This window comes from Tachypleus tridentatus, chromosome 13, assembly GCF_004210375.1.
Source record: "Tachypleus tridentatus isolate NWPU-2018 chromosome 13, ASM421037v1, whole genome shotgun sequence".
NCBI classification, from domain to species: domain Eukaryota; kingdom Metazoa; phylum Arthropoda; class Merostomata; order Xiphosura; family Limulidae; genus Tachypleus; species Tachypleus tridentatus.
This window is the reverse complement of record NC_134837.1, coordinates 196,774,274-196,796,888: the sequence shown is the minus strand read 5'-3', so window position 1 is coordinate 196,796,888 and position 22,615 is coordinate 196,774,274. Positions and strand designations below refer to the sequence as shown.

Below are 22,615 nucleotides of genomic sequence, written 5' to 3'. Positions count from 1 at the left end.
TGCGATACGCTTAATAAAACTTTTCTTTAATATCAAAGTTGTATTTTAGCTACAGCATTGTTAACATTTTCACTACCAGGATCACAGGAACACTTGTGGCACTTCGTGTCGTCATAACAATGGTTGTGACGTTACAATCCAATACCATTGACGTTGATAATATATAGAATGTTGTAAGGGAAGGACTTGCGATTACTTGAAGAAACATTTTTTATGCAAAATTTACTTAAATATAATCAAGCTTGTCTTAAGAGGCACCTTAATTTGCATAACCAAATATGAACTCGGTATCCAAATCGACCAACATCAGATGATATAATTTGAGGGAAATTCACACATACACAACGAAAATTAAATCGCTTCCAGTATGGCAATAAGAGCTTCGCTGATGTGTTGTTTTTGAGTTTACATTAACATTTAAGGTGTACTTAACTCAAGAGTGAAAACGTTGACTTTTGGAATTTTCACAAGCTAGAAGGGTGATATAACTTCACGAACAGGTTATTTCTTCTTATTTTCATCCATAACTTTGTGTTCTGTGTATTTGTAGAGGCCCGTTTCAATCTGTTTAGTACAGTACGTAGTTAAAAACAAGAGAACTAGGTTTAGTTCTGCACAGCGTTTTTCATTCAAACCACCTGTAAAGCTGCAGATTATATCCGAGTACCTCAAGGGAATTATTATACCTGGGAATACCACATATGTAACAAACACCTGCATAAGTAACTTCAACATTTTAATCTGATAATTATAATATAGCAAACTGTACTTATGCTACAAACAAGTCAAAAATGTTTTGTGAGTATACTGACCATTTTTCAGGTCAGCCATTACAGCTATTTTCAGAATAAAAACAAAAGACAATATTGATAAAAAAATATTTAGATTTGGTGGATTTTTTAGTTCCAAATATTACACCCAAACTGTATCTTATTGATATCAACTTTTTATTTTAACATTCTGGAATAATTCCACAGTACAGTAATAAGGGTTGATTGATTAACTGCTTTTGCTTCTCTCCTTAGTTTTTCCAATTCTTATGATTCTTGATTTAAGTTATGTGACTGAGTTTACCATCTACAAAACGTAAAATTACTTACATTTGAATAACAGTACTTTATAAAACAAAGTTTCAAAATATTGTGATGCACTTAAAAAAAAAAAGACAAATCATAACATTAATTTATACTATTTACTTAAAAAGATACACTTAGTGAAACAATTTTTAAAAACAAATCAAATACATACAGCTTGCCATTCAATGTGCCTGTGATGTAGCAAAATTTAAGGATACAGCAACAAACCAGTTTTTTTCAATGATACACTGTATTTATAACAAAATTTTGAAATTTTAGTTGACCATGCTACAATGGAGGAGTAATAGTACATTCTCCAAAACTAAATACGAAGGTTAAGTCTCATGAAACATGCATATGGAGTTTTCCAGAAACCAAATAAATTGACCATATACATTTCGGAATGAAAAACTTGAGATCACAGCATGGTAAGGAGAGAACCTAAATTACTCTGAATGAATTCCAAGTTTATTATTAGTCACAACATAAAACGTTTCCAGGATAACTGAAAATAAATCAGGTTCAATAGATTCCAATGTACTGTGAATTTATTACCCAAGATTTAATGTCAGATGTGGAGTAAATTGAACATAAATGTCAAATAACAGGAGTAACATACTTGAAAGGCTCTTGAAAAATGCAGGACATACAAATCATGTCCAAGACCTAATGAATAAATGTGATTATTTTTGAAGTACAAATTTCCATCTTTGTATAATATAATTGTATCAAACCACATTTAATAAGCGGCTGACTTTTGTATAACTGAAGATCTATTTTATCCATTAAAAATTTTTGATTTCTTACCTACTAGTTTTCTAATAACCTGCATAGATTTTCTAAGTGAGAGGTCTATTAACTCAAAGGTAACTTTATGATGGACATGTACATTTCTTTCTCTATGGGCTCAAAAGAACAAAAAACACAGACATGATCACGTTAGTTGTACATTAGCCACAAAGCAAGGGACAGCTGAGAACATAGATTGTCAATCATAGATGCATATCTGTCCTACAACTACAGCAAAATCTGGGAGACAATGACAGTTCCAGTAACATCAAACAGTATTACACCTCCAGCAGAGCCCTGATTAGCTAGTTACATTTTTTTTCTGGGTCATCAACTCTTCCGTCAACTTCCAGGGTAGTAAAGCACAGCATTGTGGGTCAGCCGAGGCTAAATTACAACATCATGTTGCGAAGGAACTGCTACTCAAGTCGTAATAGTTCCACATCAAAGGTCAGAGTTGCATTAGGTGGAATTGTAACACTGGCTAAAGAAAAATAAACTTTGGGAGTGTTTGGTATCAATACATAGGGCTTTAAAACATAGAAAAATAAATGGTGCAAATTCATTAAACATTACTCAAAACAAATATTGGGCAATCTAATAGATTTCACATTATCAACAACAGACAAATTCATTACATATACTAGCACACTTTTTTCTAAATCTCAGTCACTGACCTTGTTTAGCGTTTATCAAAGGGACCAAAACAAACGATACAAAACCCGTAAAGCCGTTAATAATTAACAAGGATTTGGAATAATATTATACTTGGAAACTAATTAAAAACACACTAAAAGGATATATTCCTGGGTGACCTATTTCTCCATAAGCATAGTCGGGAGAACACATCAACTTTGCACGTTGACCCACACTCATCTAGGAGACAATAACAGTTACTTGTACAGAGAAACTACACAAGTGTTAAAAGTTATTTTTTAATAATTTATTTTACCAGTAACTATCTTTAAACACTTTAAAATAAAATATTAACTACACAGATGTGGAAATAACACACACAGTTGAATTAAATTTAGGTATTCCAAGGATTTGCCCCGAAAATAAACAACATAGAAGTCTGCAAGTAAGAATTCTGAAATAATTTAAGTCCAACAGTGGACATCAAAATTTAGATCTCTGGTTTATTCTCTTATTTCACATAGTTGGTGCACATGCTGCTCTTATATTTTACGTTAGAAACCAAATATGATCAGCTATTTCACAATTTTATGTACACTAGTAGTTCACTGTGTTAATTATAAATAATTAAATTTATGCATAGTTTAAGTTTGTTGCATATTTCAAAGTTTTTCCTGATACAGCAACCAATTTTAAAGAATTCTCTCAATTTTAATTTCACCCAACAACTAATACACACTCTGGTTACTTTCACAAACAGCATTATCTTCACTTGTTTTTAACCAAATTATCTACTTCACCACGGCACTAAAAATATTTCCCATTTTTAAAAACCCATTCAAGTTAAACATGAAAATTTAAATTCATTTTTTGGTGAAAAATACATGTCAAAAAATGCTATTGTGCAAGACCTGAATAATATATTAATTGTATTCTTATTAATTAAAAATTGCTGATGTAAAGTAATGAAATGTTGGTATATAAAACTAAAATACGACTACAGTCTGAGCATGTTTTTACTTGTGGTTGTGTTATTATAACAAAAATAGGCTTATTTTGATATTTAAAACCATTTTAATGTAACATACTTAACTGCATGTATAATGAAGTTTTTGTCAGCAAAGAATAGAGAATCTAATAGTGTCAATCAGAGGTAATGTGAAAGTCACATCACAAAACAGTAACAAAAATCCCTATTTACCTGAGCCACTCCATGATCCCACCCCTTGATAACTTCTCCTTTGCCTATTTTAAACTTAAATGGTTGACCTCTATCCCGAGATGAGTCAAACTTTTCACCACTAGAAAGGGTACCTAGAATATACAATTACTTTACAATAAACAGACAATTGTTTGGGTTGTACTTCAATACGAGGAAATGTGTAAAATTAAATGTTTAAAAGGAGGTCTAAATGTTTACGTTCAAGTGTGATTAAAAACAAACCTGTAAAAATAACATTCTTTAAAACCAACACGTAAATTTAAGTTGATGTGACTGAAGAAAGCATTAAAATGATAATTACAACTACAATAAAAGTACATATTGTACACGCTAGTTTAAAGATAGCAAAAAGTTATACCCATTCTATTAAACAGGAAGCACATAACAGCAGTTTGAAACTGGTACTACAACTGAGATAGACAAAAAAGTTTATAATTTGATAGCAAATACAGGAAACATTATTTCCTTGATGACACGTCAATATATTTTATGGCTGTTGTATTAGTATGCAAAATATTGGACATGCACATAGGTAGAGATTATTTTTCCTTACTACAGTAAAATAATGAGCATTCAGACTTACCTGTATAATGCACTACTACAGTCTGGCCTACTTTGGGAAAAGTCTGGCCTGTAAGGAAATCAATAACAGTGAAAATAAAAACAATTGAGGTACATTTTAACAATTTTTTAAAAAGTACTGTAGAAAATGTATACACAGTTTACTCTATTTTCAACCTGCGAGATGTAATCTTCAAGAAGGCCACAAATGACAAGGTGTATTACAAAAAGATCTCAGAATGGCTGCTATGGGTATTAACACTGTTATTGATAAGGAGAAAATAATGTCGACATTCCTAGAAGATGACCTAGGAAGATTGAAACAATGTTCTCTCCTTATCAATAACAGTGTTAATACCCATAGCAGCCATTCTGAGATCCTTTATTTCAAGTAGGCTTCTGGTCATCAACAAGGTGTATTACAGTTTTTCATATTATTTCAGCTTGAAAACACTTGGTAGAACTTCAATATCCTAGCAAGAAATGACCTAATTTGTATTTTCATGGGTATATGAAAATTATAAGCAGCATTCCCTGTTTGAAAGGGGTTGTGAAGTGTGTCGAAAGTAGAAAAAAAAAAAAAAGCTGGAAGAAACATCTGTTCCAAGCTAATAAATGCATTAACCCTTTTGTGAGGAATCAAGGGTCAAAGGCCATGTCAAAGAAGCAAAATTTATATATATTTGTTTCCCCCCCCTTTTTTTTTATGATGGTTACAAGGCAAGTCAAATTGACAGACCTTGCAGAGTTAGGATAAAGAAAATAAAAGTATAGTCTTACTGAAAACAAACTTTTGAAATGTATTTAGGAAGTTTTAGATGTTACATGGATTTTATTTGGACAAAATAATTCTTTGAAAAATCATAAGATGAAATCATTTTGCACTTGGACTAGCAGAGAAACATTCAATATTTTCACAAATAAATCTTTAGTGAAAAAGTATTAAAAAATCTGATTTTCTGTGTATAAAAACTTGTAATGTATAGTCCAGTTTGGGCGATTTTTCGGTGGATTTCTGTTTGAAAACTATCAAATTTTGTAAAGATTGTTTTCTTCCTGCACATGTGAAAAAAATATGACAAAATAGTATTAAAATCAAACAAAAACAAATTTGAATGTTGCAGTACTTCTGTAGACTGAAAAGTCATTGTCACTGCAAATAAGCCCAGCTTCATAAAATATATCTAAGGATGTCAAAATGTCAGCTTTCTGTTGCTTTTAGGTTCAAGATGCAATGGTTCATGAGTTAAATATAGTATACATCATTTATTTAATGAAAAAACAAGACTGCATATCATATACTGTTATCAATTTTCTAAGAATTGACATTTCATGCTATCAAGTTGAAAAGTTTTTGCTGATTGTGACTTTCATTGTGAACCTGATGATGCACAATATAGTTTTGGTTTCGCTTCATCACGTAAGAAATCTGAGAAAAAGACAGTTAACTGTTTACCAACAATAATGTATTTAATTGCATTTATGTTTCTAATACGGTATTAAGTTCAACATAATTAAAAAGTGTTTTGTTTCTGATTTTTGTTTGTATTCAATTTCCAGTGCATCACGTTGCAGTGTCCAACAGTATTCAGCAAGCATTGACAGATTCCAGTTGCCCTGATATCATTTTTCCATTGTAGCAAAAGTGAAAATTTCAATGAAACAGTACGTGATGGGCAAATTTGGATGTGATTTTCGTGATAAGCAGCCAAAAATCTATAAGGAATACCCAACAGTGTTCAAGAAGCAAAAACTTTGTTGAGCAGTGTTGTCAATAACTTCTAATCAAAGCAAACTATCTACATATAAATCACACTTTCAAAAAAGTTTGATAAGGTACCACACCAGAGTTTAGTCAAGAAAATCACACTGGTAAAGGATGGGCAATGACAGCAGGATAATTGGATGAGAAAAAATAAAATGATATAGTCCAGCCAAACTGGATCCTTCTTGCTAGTGAATGTTTTAGGGGTCAGTGCTTAATTTTTGCTTTTACTTATTTGCATGAATGATACTGATATGGTATAATTAGTAAATTATTATAGGTTGCTGATTACAGTAAACTGTTAGGTATTTCTTCCTATACTGAGAAGCTGAGATATTATAAGGATGACTTGGTAAGTTTGACAAACATCTGAAAATGATCATTAATCATAGCAAGTGCAAGTTAATACATTTGGGTCATATTTTGGATCATGTTTTTAACATACATGGGAACTCACTGAAGTAAAAAATCTTTACATATCAGTGGTGAAGTCATTTAACCCATCGAAGTAACATTCTGTTGCTAGTAGTAATATTCAGGAAATTTATAAGGGGTGGAGGGTATATTTATAGACATTCATTACAAATCAAGAGAGGTAATTATTTTCTATACAAATTACTAATTAGGCCTGACTTAGAGTACTGTGTACAAATTTTGTACCATTATCTAAGAAATGATACTGACTTTCTGGAAAGAGTTAGGAAAAAAAATATTAGGATTATTTCTGGGATGGAAAGATTATTCTATGGCATAAAAGTTCTCATTTTATTATGAGAAAAAAACTGGATGAAATGTAATTTTTGGCCATATTTTAAAAAGTGCCCCTTCATACAAAAGTGCAATTTGTTTCTCTACACTCTTAATGATACATTTAACTTCAGTTTAGACTTTTCAAAAGTGATCTAACAATTATATATTTAATCACTGGTCACTAGTTAACTAACTTGCAGCAAACACACTGATGTGTGTGTGTGTGTGTGTGTGTGTGTGAGATACAATGAAAAAATTCTCAAGTTTCAGTTCGTTTCTTTACAATACCTTAAAGTCAAGCTTTCCCAAATGGACTAGAATACTTTGCAGTGAAAATTTAAGCAATAACAGCTTGTGGATCACATCATTACAATTATAAGTATTAAAAATGTTGAATTACACCTACGAGTCGTTCACTACCTGATTTAATTGTACATTACCAGAAGGCCATTGTAACAAATTTTATGATTCGTATACACAATTGCATATTGCAATATGACTATCAATAACCAATCTATTTGTTTTATGACACTGAATTAAAATCTTGCAGATAAAATTCCCATATTTTTAGTCATGCTCAACTACAAAATTCCTATTCACACTAAGTTATTTCCTTCACTCATACCATTGTACATGTACACATGCCTGAAACCAGACAAAACACTATTTACATGTACAAGGTCATTTTGAAGAACTGGATAATAACTTGTTTCATATGTCAGTTACTTGAAAAGTCAGTAAAACAACTTACAATTCTTCAAACCAAGCTGCAAGAATGCAAGTGATGTAATGATAGTTGTACTTTCAAAGTAATTTCACAGTAGAATTTTAAATTTTTTTATTCTATAACACAGCCAATCTTTTAATATGAATGTAAAACTAACTTACTGATACCTCATGGAAAAATAAGGTAATTATACTTAAGTTACAAAAGATAATTTGGCTCACTGTCACCTACTAGAACAGTTCCAAAGCAGTAAAACTAAATTTTACTTGCCCAAAACTTAGATTCTAAAATTCTCCACCAAAAAGAGGCTCAAGTCTGTATGTAGGTTTTATTTCAAATAATCAATTTCCAAGCTTTTCATTCAACCTCTCATACAGATTATTCAAGTTTTTAGTTTTAATAACTTGAATCAAGTTCCTCAGTGTCCCTAATGAAACAAATTACTTATTTGAGTCTCTTAGTTATTTTAACCTTCAGGTATATTTTTTATCATCAAAATAAACAAGTATAACATGACATATTACACATAAGGAATGCTTTCTAGAAATCACATATGGGATGTACATCCTAACATGCAGTATTTCTGAATTACATGCCATGCACGAACTATTGGGAAACACATGTTACATGGTTAAAGCAACAGGTAGACCAGTTATATCTATGGGGAAGTTTTCAGGGTAGGGGTGAAATGTATGTTAGAGATGAGTTCCACTGAAACAGACAAGATAGTAGGATGTTTGAGGATCACTTGAAAGATCAAAAGACAATTGAATTTGTAAAATGATAGAAAAGTTCGAAATTACTTGATAGGATAAATCAAAGATTGAGAAAAATACTTAGAACCTAACAATTTAAATTAGTTTTAATAAACAAGATGTCAATCTAAAGATAACCATACAAGACTTAAAAATCAGTTTAGTTGCTATTATTTTAGTGTTAAGAATATTAAGAACAAAATGAAAAAGTTTAGTACTGAAAATGAAACAGAAGACTGTGATATGTAAGTACAGAAATGCAATTATACATTTAGAAGACTTCATTAACAGGAATTATTTTGAAATTCCAGGTTATAAGTTACTTAACTATGGTGTATATATATTGGATGAGTTGCAGCCTGTTTAGACTAAAGACATAAAAGATAAACTGATGATGTCAATAAAAAAACTGTATTGTAAAATCAGTTGTTACCAGCAAACATTGTTACAATAGTCATAGGAGACTAATAACTGGCATATTAAATGGGATTACATGGACAGGGAAGAAAAGGTTTTTGAAGCGATTTATTATAGATTTTCTATAACAATCAAAATATGTAACTTAAGTTTCACTTGGAATGAATAATCATTCTATAGTTGGATCTGACATTTTGCTTCTTGATAAAACAAATAAAATTAAAAGTTACTCGTTTTTTACGAATCAAATCTGGAGATAAAATTTACCATTAGTTAACTGAGAATAAATGACTAGATTATGTGGAAAATCTGAGACTTTTTAATTCAAGAGAAGCATACTCCTAAAACAAAAAGGGGAACACAATATCAAAGCCATCTGACTTATTAAGAACAAAGTGAGAAAACTGAACATAAATATTATAAAAGGTTTAAAGTGACAGAGAGGATTAAAGACTTTCTGAACTATGGGAACTCAAAGGATTTGGTTAAAAATTAAATCAGAAAGTCAAAGTGTTTAAAAGAAGGTCAAAACATTGTTTGCTCCTCTACATAGTGCTTTCTCTACCCATTCCAACCATTTTTACACATACAATTTTCTCTACAAGTAGGTTTTCTCATCATCACATATAAGCTAACCACATTATATTTGCTATATTTACTGTCAACAAGGCTTATCACCCAATAGGCTGACTAGGATGTGTGAAATGCTGTAGTAATCTAGCACCATCATAAATACCTGAATGAACATGTAAAAGTTATGGTGTAAACCAGATCAAGTAAGTTAAGTATACCATAACAAATTTAAGTAATTTAAAAATCAGAATTACAGTCATGAATAATAATACATTATTTATCAAATAAATTATTTTAACTCTACTATTAAAGAGTAAATTAGTCTTTTTTTTCTTCATCATCATACAAAAATAAAATTCCAGTAACACAGTCACTCAATGGAAGTAAATGCAAGTTTAGTTAGTTTAATTCTCCATATGAAGTTTCTTATTTATAACTGAACTTTTAAATTCATGACAAAAATATTGTGTACCAAATTCTTTCAAGTTTGTGTCTAGAATCTACAATAAAATAGAATTTTTACCTTAAAATTAACATTTACCCTATGTACTTATTAATTTTAATTCCTAAGTTAATGTTAAAATTATCATTTCTAGATGCTTAAGATTTTAATTTGTTATTACTATTGGTATTAATAATTAAACTCTTATAAGTAGTATTAAACAATATTAGTTTCAAAGAAAATAAGTGCAATTACTTTTAAATTTCAACTTTGTGATTTACCTTTCTATAAATTAAAGCTCTAAAACATAATTTTGTATAAACTTTACAATAAGCAATATTTCGAAAAAAGTAATCAGAAGCGCCATGTAGATCTTTTTAACTTTTAGTACGTATAGGGATTGTCTAGTACTGATAATTTAGGCTTAAGATTAACACAGATATCACCACGCAGAAGAATGCCCACTGCCTCAAGCCTCAGGGTAAATGTTAGTCTTAAAACCTACTTTAAAATTGCTAAACGATGACGTAACTAAAACATTGTAACAGTATTAATATAAAATAGAATATACAACACCGGAAGTTTTAAATAACGCAATATTTGAGAGAAAAATCCAACAAATCCATACCATCGCCAGGTTTAATTGTTTCTATTTCAACTCCCATTTTCTTCCCGTTTATACTTGAATACGTCTAAGTAACTAGAAGCTCTGAGAACCGTTATCAACAACTGTAACATGCTGATTTGCTCCCTTAAACGCATGCGCAGAAAAGAGATAGCTTGCTGGTGTTGCAGTGCTAAAGCACTTGCATCGTAATATCAACATACTTATTATAGCTTCCATAATCAAAGACAATTTTAATACAGTCTCATACACCTTAAAATACATCATAATTGCCTGATGGGATTAGTAGCTATAGCAGTGGACGAAGACATAAATTTTCACTCATCAAAATATTTATTGTTTAACCTTTCGCTACTTTTGTTTGTAGCTGAGCCAAAAACTGCATAGTGGGCTATTTCTGCTTTGCTCACCACAGCTATCGAAATCCGTTTGTTGTTGTTTTTTTTTAATAATAATTCCACACACTTAGCGCTATGTCTTTGCGGGTCTAAATTCCAGGTTACCTAACTTAAGTGTGCATTCTAACCTTCCAGGTTTTCGCATAACACGTTTGTACAACAAGCCTCGTTGTCAAACTCTGTAAGTGAACTTTTTCAATGCCGAACTATTTTCATAAGTGTCCTATTAAAAGGTGTTGTGAATAATGTATTTAATATTTTAATCTAGATATTTTGTTTGCTATATCTAGATGAAGCATTATGTGTTGATAATATGTGATGTTTAGAAGTTTTCTGAGTCTTGGAAATCACATGACATGCCATGTCATAAATTTTCTAAAAACTCAGGAACCAAAAGAGTAACAATATATAAACACTAGAACAATGGTGGATAGTAAATTAGTTAGTAAAACAATTCAATAGATATTATTTTATAGCATGTTACAGCTTTTAGAGAGAGAATATGTTTAAAACAGGTACGACGTTTTGACCACTGGTGCGATCATTCTCATATTAAGTACACAAAATCGCATCAGTGAGTGAAACACAATACCTGTTTAAAAACATTATTTTCACTGTAAGAGCTGTACCTTCTAATAAATTAATACTTATACTAAATAAGTACAGTCAAAACAAAACTATAAAGTTAGATCGAGAGTTCCTCAGAGAATGAGTGTGTGTTTTCTTTAGCGCAAAACGGGCTATCTACGATTCGTCTATCACAATAATATAATTTCGGATTTTAGCATTGTAAGTCAGCAAACGTACCGCTAATCCATCGACGAACCAGACAGTGAGTTAAGTTTGAATTTCGCGCAAAGCTACACAAGGGCTATCTGCGCTAGCCGTCCCTAATTTTGCAGTGTAAGACTAGAGGAAAAGCAACTAGTCATCACCACCCACTGCTGACTCTTTTACCAACGGATTGACTGACATATTATAATGCTCCCACGGCTGAAAGGGCGATCATGTTTCGTGTGACAAGGATTCGAACCCGCGACCCTCGGATTACGAGTCGAGTGCTTTAAGCTTCATCTGCCCAAGAATAACGTAATGTAATAAGCAATCGCGCGATAACGTTAATATCTATGAATTGGTTGATGGGAAGATATCTTGTGGGGAAAAAACTATTGATCATTTTAAAAGTCCAGCAAGATATGACCATTCAGTGTCCGAAAGCAAGCGTGAACACTATGTTCGTCCTTTTATTTGAATAAAAATTGATATTATTTATTAATTAAATTAATTAACAGAGACCCTCGAAACATTTGCTATCAAATTAGTATCATTATTGTAAAATAACTTTTTTATACATAGGATTTCTGGAATAGCATAAAATAATTCTAATTGTAAACACCAAAATATTTTGTCAAACATCTCGATAGAGTTACTTGAGAATTTCTGCTTCAAACACAATTAACTATGGAGGAGAATCCATCTGATCTACACTTGCCACTAATGACTACAGAACATTCCTAGACTATTTAGTCACTATTTTAGAAGCAATAGACTAAAGAGAAAGAAACTAGTTAACATCACCAACTCTTGGACTGCTGTTTACCAATGAATAGTAAGACTGCCTGTTACATTATAGCGTCGCCCAGCTTAAAAGGTATATCCGGTGACGGAATTTGATATGAATTCACCCAGAACATGAAGAAACTAGATAATTCGACAGTGCCACCTTAAACCAAGCCTCGTCTCTCATCGTTTTTGTTTTGCATTATTAACCCAGATTTTCTCTCCTCACAGCTATTCTCGGGCACGATCTGGGTAGATCATTCGGCGCCCAGGTCGTAAAAGTGGGGTTTCTCGAGGGTAGTCCCGTTTCCCCAACACCCAAATCTTTGGCATTGGATCTGTAGATCCCTGCTCGGGAACTTTGATCCATCGATTCATGCCCGGCCCTGAATTGGCCCGTTTGTGTATTGTTCATATTCTATCCAGTCTGCTTCTTGTCTTCTTTTTTGGTGGGTTCGCTTTGTTGTCTGCCACGCCTTCCAGACTAGCATTTTCACGAATAAAATCACACCCATCAATCTGTCTATCCTTATTATCTATTCACTTAGTATTTTCTCAATTCCTTCCAATGTGCGGGGTTGAAGGAGGGCAGTTTAGTCTTCGAGCACCCCAGGGGATTAATGTTTCGCAAGAGGGCAAGTTCTTGGCCCTCTCGTCATTGAGAGGACCCACTTGAAATCAAAATTTGTCTCAGAACAGCTGGTATGAGTATTAACACTTTTATTGATAAGGAGAGAACAACGTTTTGACTTTACCAGGTTATCTTTAGGTATTCTTAACCTGAAGATGACCTAGGAAGGTTAAAATGTTGTTCTCTCACTACCAATAAAAGTGTTAATACCCATACCAGCTATTCTGAGATACAAGTTTGTGGTCTACCTGTGATATCAGATCAAGTTTTGTGAACTACTACTGAAAATAACTTATTCGTCTCTCAACGACTTAATTCAGAAAACAATCCGTAACTCACCGAATTCTACTAGTTCCATCGTAACAAGACAAATAAAATTTATTATATATATAACTTTTTTAGTAGCTGTTTTATGTTTAAGTTCAAAGATATAGACTGTCTGCTTTATACCCACTATAGGTACTGAATCACAATTTATGGCATTATAAACCCTCATGGTTATTCTTGTGCAACAGAGGGCCTTTTAAATAGCTTCTACCACACAAACTCTTGTCAAATGATAGTGTAAATGCCTAAAACTGTAAAATCATAAAAAATCACAAATTTGTCAAAAAAATCACTCCAAATGTACTTTTTTCCACATTTCTCTTTATAAATTTTGTTGCAGATTCAACAAATTTAGCTGTTGTTTTAGTTTCCTGTATGTTATTGCCCAACATGTTTTTTGTTCAATACCAGAAGACATCAGTTAGGTTAGATAAATTTAAACTAACTCTTCTTTTTACCATAAGAATACATGAAGGCAGATTTCTACGTTTTGATTTGTTCAATTAATTTCCTAAAGTAACATTATCATTGCATTGATGTTAGCATTGAAATTGTAGCTACAGGATAAAATCAAAACATTATAGGAAAACATAAAAAAATCTATACATATGTATATCTTACACTTTTACATTAATATTTTATTACAATTCATAGTTGGGAATTACTGAAACTACTAAGTAAAATTTGCTTGTTGCAACTTTCATAGATCTTGAAATAAGGTTAAAAGAAAAAGCAAGCTAGTGTTTTCTTCCTTTGTCTCTTTCTTCCACTAACAAACATGTTTTCATTTTTACTTAACCCATATGGAAGAAAACATGAAGTTATTAGTAGCACATGAATCAATTCAAAAGTTTCATATTCTCTCGTTTTTCTTAGCTTTTTACATATAATGATACACTTCATTCCCACCTGAAAAAAGAACTTTGGTTGAGAAAGAACTGTCTCATATGTTAGTTTTACATTGCTTGATTATAATTTGCGAGATATTTTCCTCTTAAACAGAAATGGTTTTCATGTTTGTTTTGTTGAGATCTATTACAGGGTGATGTTCATTATACATTGCTTCTGTTATTTGTGCAAAATTCAACAAAACACTTACTGTAAACAATAAATATAAATACTGAGAGCTGTAGTGACTATTGATTAAATTCTAAATTTCTTTGATTGCTCTACAATTTCAAGCAAAGCTAGATGTGGGTTACTGTGCATAACACAATTTTGAATTAATAGACTAGCTGGTCAACAGTACCCATAATTAACTGACAACAGTGAATCCTCAGATTCACAACATGAACAAGCAGTGCTCAGCTTATGTCTTTTAGTGACTTTAATCATAGTTTACTGCTTTTTAATGTGTATTTTTCTTATAGTAAAGCCACATTGGGTTACCTGCTGTGTTTTACCAAAGGAAATCGAACCCCTGATTTTAGTGTTGTAAATCCCAAAGACTTACTGCTGTACCAGCAAATGACCTACTTTTTAATTTGACACTTTTTGTTGCAAATGTACATAATCTTAAATCATATTACTTTTATTTTTGACTAACTAGAAATCTGACTAGCTTGGTAAGTTAATGTACTGTTGCTATTATTGGAAAAATTTAAATTACAACTAAAATTCTCCACATTTGTACAAATGAAAAAAAAACACAAAACAAAAACACGAAGTAAACACAACTTACACATTACTGATAATAAACAAATTTTATGAACAAGGAAATCATTTAAGGATATAAATTATCTGAATTTTATAAAATAAGCAATTATACAAACAATTTAAACTTACATGAGGCAAAAAAGTACATATTTACAACGGCATACATGTTACATACAAAAATAATCTTGGCCACTGGCACATCTCAAGTTTCTTTTGGACAGGATGAGTTAAGTTTCTAAACTGTTAGACAAAGTGTACATAATAATTTATCCAGTAACCTTTTGTGCTATAACAACTTGTACTTTAAAACTAATTTTTCTTACTTTACACCAAACAATGACAACATGTATAACTTTCATTTTTTGCTATTAATGTAAATGCTGATATATTCTGTTCAACTTACCAATTCTTTACATTATAAGTACATTTACGGTAGTAACTTTCCAGATGCCAGTAAGAATGATTGGTTCAGGTTGAATGAAAGTAGCAGGTGACATTTTTCTTGTATACGATTATCAAATTATTATGGAAACAATCAACAGATTATGAACTTATATTTTTAACACCAGCCTACATTTGATCAACACAATGTTAAGTGAAAAATGTATATATGGCTTAGCATGAAAAACAATTAAAAAATTACACAGCATTTTCTGTTGCTTTTTTACTGGTAAATATGTGCAAGATCATGAAAAAAAACTGCCAAAAAACATTCATAGCAAAACTGTACTTTATAGTTGCAATAAACCTAATAAACTGTTTGAAAAACATGACTAATTGTGCAAACCATTGTGTTCGATTATCATAGCTTTTTTTTTTTAATAACCCACAAGAAAGGTATCAAAATAAATCATGTTTATCACTTAGTTCTTGTAAAAATACAAGATTTTTTCAAAAGGTATTCTGGAAGATCTTTCCTATAATTAATGTATTTAAACATTCTCACAAACATCTTTTCTTGTTGTTGTGATCCAAGTTTTGAAACGTTTTACAGAAATTCTTAGAATATCTTTACTTTTTTTTTTGAATCACATTAGTAAATTAAAGGTAAAATATATGACATTTTTCTGTAGCTGAAGGAAATATTAAAAAGCTTGCTGACCTTTGCCCTAAAGATGAAACTGACCTATTTTCATAAAGAGAATGATTATAAGAAAGAGTTCTGCAGTTCAGTGCAAAGTATCTTAGAAACAGTATGTGACATAGGAAGGTAAAATTATACAGAAGTGTTAAGGGTATCACGTAGATTGAATTTTCACAATTGTCATTGTTTGTTTCATATACTTACCTTGGGTATAAATGGTTCTCTCCATCACAGTGCAGCTCATTAAACCAATACGAAACTTACAAGTATGCAGAGAAGTGAACTAATAAAATGTTATTACAACAATTGATGCAAAGCCAAGGCAGTTCTAAGGTAATATCATAGTGCATAACATCCAAGTGGGCTTTATTCCATTGTTGCTGTGTCCATGTTTGTAAAAACTTATGAGGAGACGTGTTGCACTTGTAACAAATCGTATAGAAGAGGTTAGCCATACCGTAGTAGAACACATCAGCACTAGGTAAATGGGTGTAGTAGTTCACATTGTGTTTCTCTGTTTCTGGAGTTGCCAATTTCAATTGCTTGTAAGGTAGTTCAATCAACTATGCAAATGTACCCTTACATACTTCATCATGTTCAAGTACTGAAGAAGATGGATTAACATGACTCACGAAACACACTTTACCCTTTATGGAAATGCCAACATGCTCAACTGCATCATTTGATTGAAAACTAATCCACGTGTAAGATTTTCTAAAAACTTCTTTGATATTAGGTGGTGTGGTTCCAAGAGCTGAAGTTGATACTGTAAATCTTTGAAGAACTGTCCACAACCAAGCTCATCTCATGAAGTGATAGGAAATATGAAAATATCTCATCCAGAGTATCTTTGATGGACATAGACATATCAAAGAGAGAGACAGTTGTGCACAACTTGCACACATTTCTAGTTGGACATGCATAAGGGAAAGGTGGTCAGACAAAATTCTGTAATTAATGGATTTGGCATTACAAAAATCTATTTATGTTAGGTAGCAATGGTTTAAACATTAATTATACAACATTCTCACTAATAAATGATATTATTATAGAGAGGGGAATGTTGGGTTATGTAATCTTCAAACCATCTACAGTGTCTGGCAAAGCAATCAGAAGCTTGATAAAACTTCAGCTAATCCTTTGCAAATCATAAGAGCTGGTGAAATGTCAAATGGAAGGAAATCACACCCAATTAAATCAGTCAGTTCATTCATAGTATGTAAAAGGTCTGGAAGAAAAGGAAGTGCAAGACAAAAATGATGTAAGGAAAAATATAAAAGAAACAGTATGTTTTAGCAAATAGAGAGAGAACAGGTTGATACTTAAATTGACAACGAGATACTTAAAGAAGCCAGTCTAAACCTTTAAGATGCAATGAAAAGAAAACAGACACAAACCTTAAGCAATGTTAGAAATGAATAAGAGAAAACTTAAATTTTGGCATGAAGTCTACAGTAGACAAAAGAAGAGGAAAGAGAAAATATGACTTAGAAAATGTTTCAACATGAAACTTCCAGGAATAATGTGTTAAAAACAAACATGTGCAAAAACCGAAAGGTAATCTTGGAGAAGGGTGGAATGTGTGTGGAAAGTGCCAACAGTTCTCTAGTGCAATGCTACTGTCATGGTTGCTTTTATTGTTTTCATTGTTACAAGAAGTCTCATGTTTATTGTGCAATAAAGAGGGAATTGAGGGAATTAATAGAGTAAGAGTTAGTCCAGATTTTTTTATTTATTTATGAATCATATAAAAATGGCTTAATTTTGTTCTATAATTTACCCAGAATTTAGGGCAAATTTCCCTATACTTGACATACAACAACGGGTATGATCCTAGGATGAGGTGAACTGTAGGACAATACTAGTACATGACTTAATTTACAGTAAATTTAAAATTGTAACCTTAACATGCAACTCAGGACAGACCAATAACTTTCTAAACAGACTATATGTTATATAATTTAGTAAAAAAAATACACACAAAGGTAACTGCTTAAATTTCAATGTTTTTTTTTGCAATACTAGACATTCTGCCGTGATTTAAAAAAAAAATCAGACAGCATTACCACTACCAATTTATTCTTCAAGATATTATTATATACAAGAATAGCCAGTTTTGTTTTCTTACTAATTTTGGATGAATGAAAATGTTGAAATATATTTCTCAATAGACTTTTTGGAAAGGAAAACATTAAGAAGATGCCAATTTGGCAAACATTTTATATTAAAAGATAAAGTATGCAAAGTTCTTTGGCAATGACATATGCCCTCAAAAATGTTTTGTTCTTCCATAGTTTTATTCATAATGTACATGTCCTACATATTAATATTATGGGATACAGACATTTTTACTATGATTTAGCAATAAAATGTAGTATAATTTAAAACCATTGTCTCACTGGTTTTCACTCATTTTTTTTTTATTGATGATTGGGGTAGTCTTTTATCTGTAAAAGAGATAAGCTCTCTTGTCTTAAAGGAGTGTCTATTTATTCTTTTTAATCATCTAAGAAAACCAATATTACCTCGCACTCTCTTTGCACAACACCATGTTGGTCTAATGCTGTTTCAAAGTACTGGTTAACCTATCTCCTAAGCTATATCTCATTGAAGATACTTGTTTTAGTTCAAGTACCATGAAATATGTTTTTGAAAAACACAATAATAGCTCTTTTTTATGATTACGGTTTACGTGCAACTTTAAGCACTTTTAGATTGTGATCTAATTTTGTATTCAACTGGTTTGAACAATCAGACATCACCCTACTTCCTAATCTAGTCTTGTGTTGATGTTGATGCAAAACCTATAAAAATATATGATTTGATAACACAGAACCTGTCAAAAAGTGCCATCTCAATATTTACTAGACATCATTTATCTAAACAGTCTCATGTTTACAAAAAGTAATTATTATTATTTTTTAACACATGATGATAAAAACTGTTTTATAAAAGTTCTTGAAACTTATTACCATGACTTCACCTTTCAATTCAAAATTTTCAGAAATACTATCTTTACATTGAAATTACACTTATTATTTAAAAAAAAGGAAAATACAATTTTCAAGAAACATACCTTAACGAGTTTACAACATACACAATAATTTATACAAGAAACATTATTTATCCAGTTCACTGAACTTAAAACAGTTGTAATAAAAAGAAACAACAATGTGATCCACCAAGAATCAAATACTTAGAACAGTTTTCACATGAAACTTTACCTTTCAAGTGTTATATATTATTTTAAATCACATTTACAATTCTGTACCTTCTGATAAACTGAAGTCATTCTAGTCACATCTCCAGTCAACTTCTCTATAATATGATTTACATCTTTCACATTTGTGAATTGGACATTTCTTACATTTGTGTATTTACATAAAACCCATTACAAAAACTCATCGGAATTCTAAATAATTTCTTCAACTTTTCACAAGAGTTGAGACGAACCACCCATAAAGGCAAATAAAACATCTAGAAAACATTTAGCACACTCACTTATGGTTCATACACAAAATTAGTATTTCAAGTCTTATCTAGAAAACCTTCATAATAAAATTTTATTCACAAGGTAACTAAATGAGTGTTTCTTTTTGTTTGAAGAATAGATTATAGTTTCTTTTAAGTCACTGATAATTAACAGCAAATAGATAAAATTCAATTGTTGTTTTAATTGTTGACTTTATAAACGACTCTTATGACAGCAAAACACCACAAAACTTCTGCTTTTTCAAGATCATTCTTCCTGACCTCATATCATGTAGAACAAATTTTCTGGGAATAATGCTATCAATAAAAAAATACAACATTCATTTACAATGCACTGTACTCCCCAACTTTCAACTTCTGTGGCTGCTCTTCTACTGAAGTAAAGTGTTTTCAATTCTAAATGACTATGCAGTTTGTATCTGGCCAAACCCCAAAAACTGCTGGAAAGTTATTGTCAGGATTCGCAAAGGAGGCGTTGATAGTGAGGAAAAATTTCCCACGTTGGCAAGTGCAGTGAAAACTCCAATGCAACCAGAACTCCAAACTCTGCATTTAGGAGATCCTTGTGGTTAAGACGGAATCCACATTCAATTTTCTATGGAGGAAGAAAAGCATTGGGTATCAACAAGTGAACAAGTAACTTTACTAGATACTAACTCTGTTAAGACATAGAGCATTTACTTTTATTCTGATACAGAAGAGAATTACTTGTGATCCTGTCAGACAAAATATGTTATTAAAACTATTTTAGTTTGCAACTTCATGCAATTAAAAAAAAAGAGGGTAAAATAACAACTGCTTTTCAGACACTGGGGAGCAACTAGCATGCAAAAAGTATTGGTCCCAACAAAGTTTTAATGCAAGAACTGTAACAAATGTTTAGGACATAAATTATAATCAATCTGGATAAAAATAAATTATATGTGTGTACTTTTATATACACTCAACTTAAAATTCTGACAACTATTTAGGCAATAGCAGCATTTTTGGTTTTAGTTATGGTCATCTCTCCATCATATGTTAGAAAACAACTTAGTATCATGATGAATTAAAGGTATAGTTCATCACTTTAGATGAAGATGTGTATTACTGCTTATACTATTGAATTATTTTGTGTTTGTAACTATACAAATACATGCCCCTCTAAGTTTCTCTCAACACCAGTTTCCACTTGTGAGCTGCAAGAGTTATTAAGGTGAGTTGCAAAACAGAATAATGCAAAACTTAAATACTTCTTTTGTTTTATCAACATTATAAAGTAATGATTCCAAATATTGTTGAACAAAAATGAAAGAAACAAAAGGCATGAAATATAAAATTACTACTAAAATTGAATGAAATATATAAAAACAGCAATGCCCTTTACCCACTTGAGCATGGTTCCAGAAAACGGTCTAGTTAAGCAGATAGGATGAGGATTAGAAAAGTCTGGGAACTGATGTTTTTACAATCATGCATGCAATTCCTATTTTTTAAGATTCACAGAAGAACTAATCATACATATTGTGTGTGAATGAGAAATTAAACTTTTTCACTCTTTCTTGTCAATTAGTTGTTCCACATATTATATTTTTATTTAGTACTTTTAAAAAAGGAAACAAGTTCTTTGCTGTCACTGTTTATATACTTAATACTAGGTCCATTTTACCTCCAATAGAGTCTTGAGATCAGCACCCTTGACATCGTTAAGTTTGGCTGAAAGAAGCAAACAGGCAGCAGCACAGAGTTTTCTGTTGTGTTTGCTCACCAACATCTAAACCAGAAAGTTAGAGCAGCTCTTACCATTACTGTATCCTTAACATGTATGTATTAAAGTAATTGATATATATTTGAATAACATTAGCATGAAAAACCTTAAAAAAACAATGCATTCATAACACATTACTTTAAACAACTAATCCAGGGAAAGTTTTAATTGTTGTATTGCGAAAGTTAAGACTGATTGTATACTTAAGGTATTTAACAGATTGTAACATAGGCTTTGATACTTTACATTTTTCACTTTGACGAATTTCATAAACTGTACTGTCACAAACTGTCACAGGTAATTTCCCACTAATACTTAATAATTGATTATTAATTGAATTAACATTCAAACATATATCTCTAAACATCTTGAAAATTCAGAGTTTCGTTCAGGCTTCAGTGTTTCTGGTCCAACAAATCATTCATTTTACAATTTTGAGGCTCTGTCAAAATGAAAAATTCAAGTTCACTTTTACAAGCACTGGACATACAGCTTTTAAGGCCAAGCTTGTGGCACCACTCTGTGTTGAATTAAGCAGATATCTATCATAAAGGGGCACTGTGGTCTGATATCCTATGATGATGCATTTCTTTCCAAACTAACATGAATTTTTATATTCATTTAATTTTGTGTTTTCATACACGAAATTGAATGTTGTGCATTCAGTGATGGGGCAGAGGTTGAATATTTATTGAATGTCATAATTGCAGCCTCATACAGTACTTTGAAATTATGCAGCATTTTTATTTCCATATAAAGAGTGAGGTTAGCATTCTAGAAGCAAGATAATTTATTCTGTTAATGGTAGAAGTGGTACATTTATTATCTAGTAATAGTAGACATGAATGAATAAATAAATACATCTTTGAAGCACTCTTCAAGGCCACTGTGAAGCTGTTTTTAATCCTTATAATGCATCAAGTAAATACATCAACTTTTATATTTATATTCATTTGATGCAACATGTGGATTTACCCAACAGCTTCACAAAAGACTAGAAAAAAACAAATTCTTAATTTCATTTTTTGGTAGAAATTTGACAGCTTTTCAAAACTCACACAATACGTTTTATTCACAAAAAGGTGAAGGTTTGTCTGTTTGTTTTTGACTTTCATGCAAAGCTACATGAGGGCTATCTGCACTAGCCATCCCTAATTTAGTAGTGTAAGACTAAAGGGAAGGCAGCTATTTGTCACCATCCATTACCAACTCTTGGGCTACTCTTTTGCCAATGAATAAGGAGATTGACCATCACTTATAATCCCCCAATGGCTAAAAGGATGAGCATGTTTGGTGTGACAAGGATTCAAACCTGTTACCCTCAGATTATGAGTAGAGTACCTAAACCATCTGGCCATGCCAGGTCCAAAGGGTTAAGGAAA

At 31.4% G+C, this 22,615-nt stretch overlaps 2 protein-coding genes across 9 annotated transcripts in view; both read right to left on the bottom strand.

Annotated features, from left to right (window-relative positions):
• Positions 1–930: 930 nt before the first annotated feature.
• Fkbp12 (peptidyl-prolyl cis-trans isomerase Fkbp12) lies at positions 931–10,462 on the bottom strand. The gene is made up of 5 exons (XM_076484071.1): positions 10,342–10,462; positions 4,307–4,354; positions 3,703–3,815; positions 2,668–2,741; positions 931–2,339 (listed from the first exon to the last, which is right to left on the bottom strand). Exons 1-5 carry the CDS (start codon positions 10,376–10,378, stop codon positions 2,285–2,287), a joined length of 327 nt encoding a protein of 108 aa, XP_076340186.1. The 5' UTR covers positions 10,379–10,462; the 3' UTR covers positions 931–2,284.
• A 4,478-nt stretch (positions 10,463–14,940) lies between these two features.
• LOC143239025 (CDK5 and ABL1 enzyme substrate 2-like) overlaps positions 14,941–22,615 on the bottom strand; it is a 60,636-nt gene continuing 52,961 nt past the window's right edge. For 7 of the 8 annotated variants that reach the window (XR_013020913.1, XM_076479753.1, XM_076479755.1 and 4 more), the window contains 2 exons: positions 21,135–21,239; positions 14,941–20,081 (listed from right to left, as the gene is read on the bottom strand). Coding sequence is in view for 6 of the 8 variants with exons in the window: in XM_076479753.1 (XP_076335868.1) it covers positions 19,941–20,081; positions 21,135–21,239 (246 nt within the window). In the remaining 2 variants the exon portion in view is untranslated. The remainder of the gene's footprint in view (positions 20,082–21,134; positions 21,240–22,615) is intronic. The other variant, XR_013020914.1, reaches the window with a different exon arrangement.

Bases quoted from the DNA above. Each gene is read 5' to 3' on its own strand.
- Fkbp12 (XM_076484071.1), bottom strand. From the start codon at position 10,378: ATGGGAGTTGAAATAGAAACAATTAAACCTGGCGATG. The intron at 3,816-4,306 runs GTAAGTCTGAAT...TGTATATTCTAG, and splicing joins TGTAGTAGTGCATTATACAG to GTACCCTTTCTAGTGGTGAA. The intron at 2,742-3,702 runs GTAAATAGGGAT...ATTGTCTCCTAG, and splicing joins GGGATCATGGAGTGGCTCAG to ATGAGTGTGGGTCAACGTGC.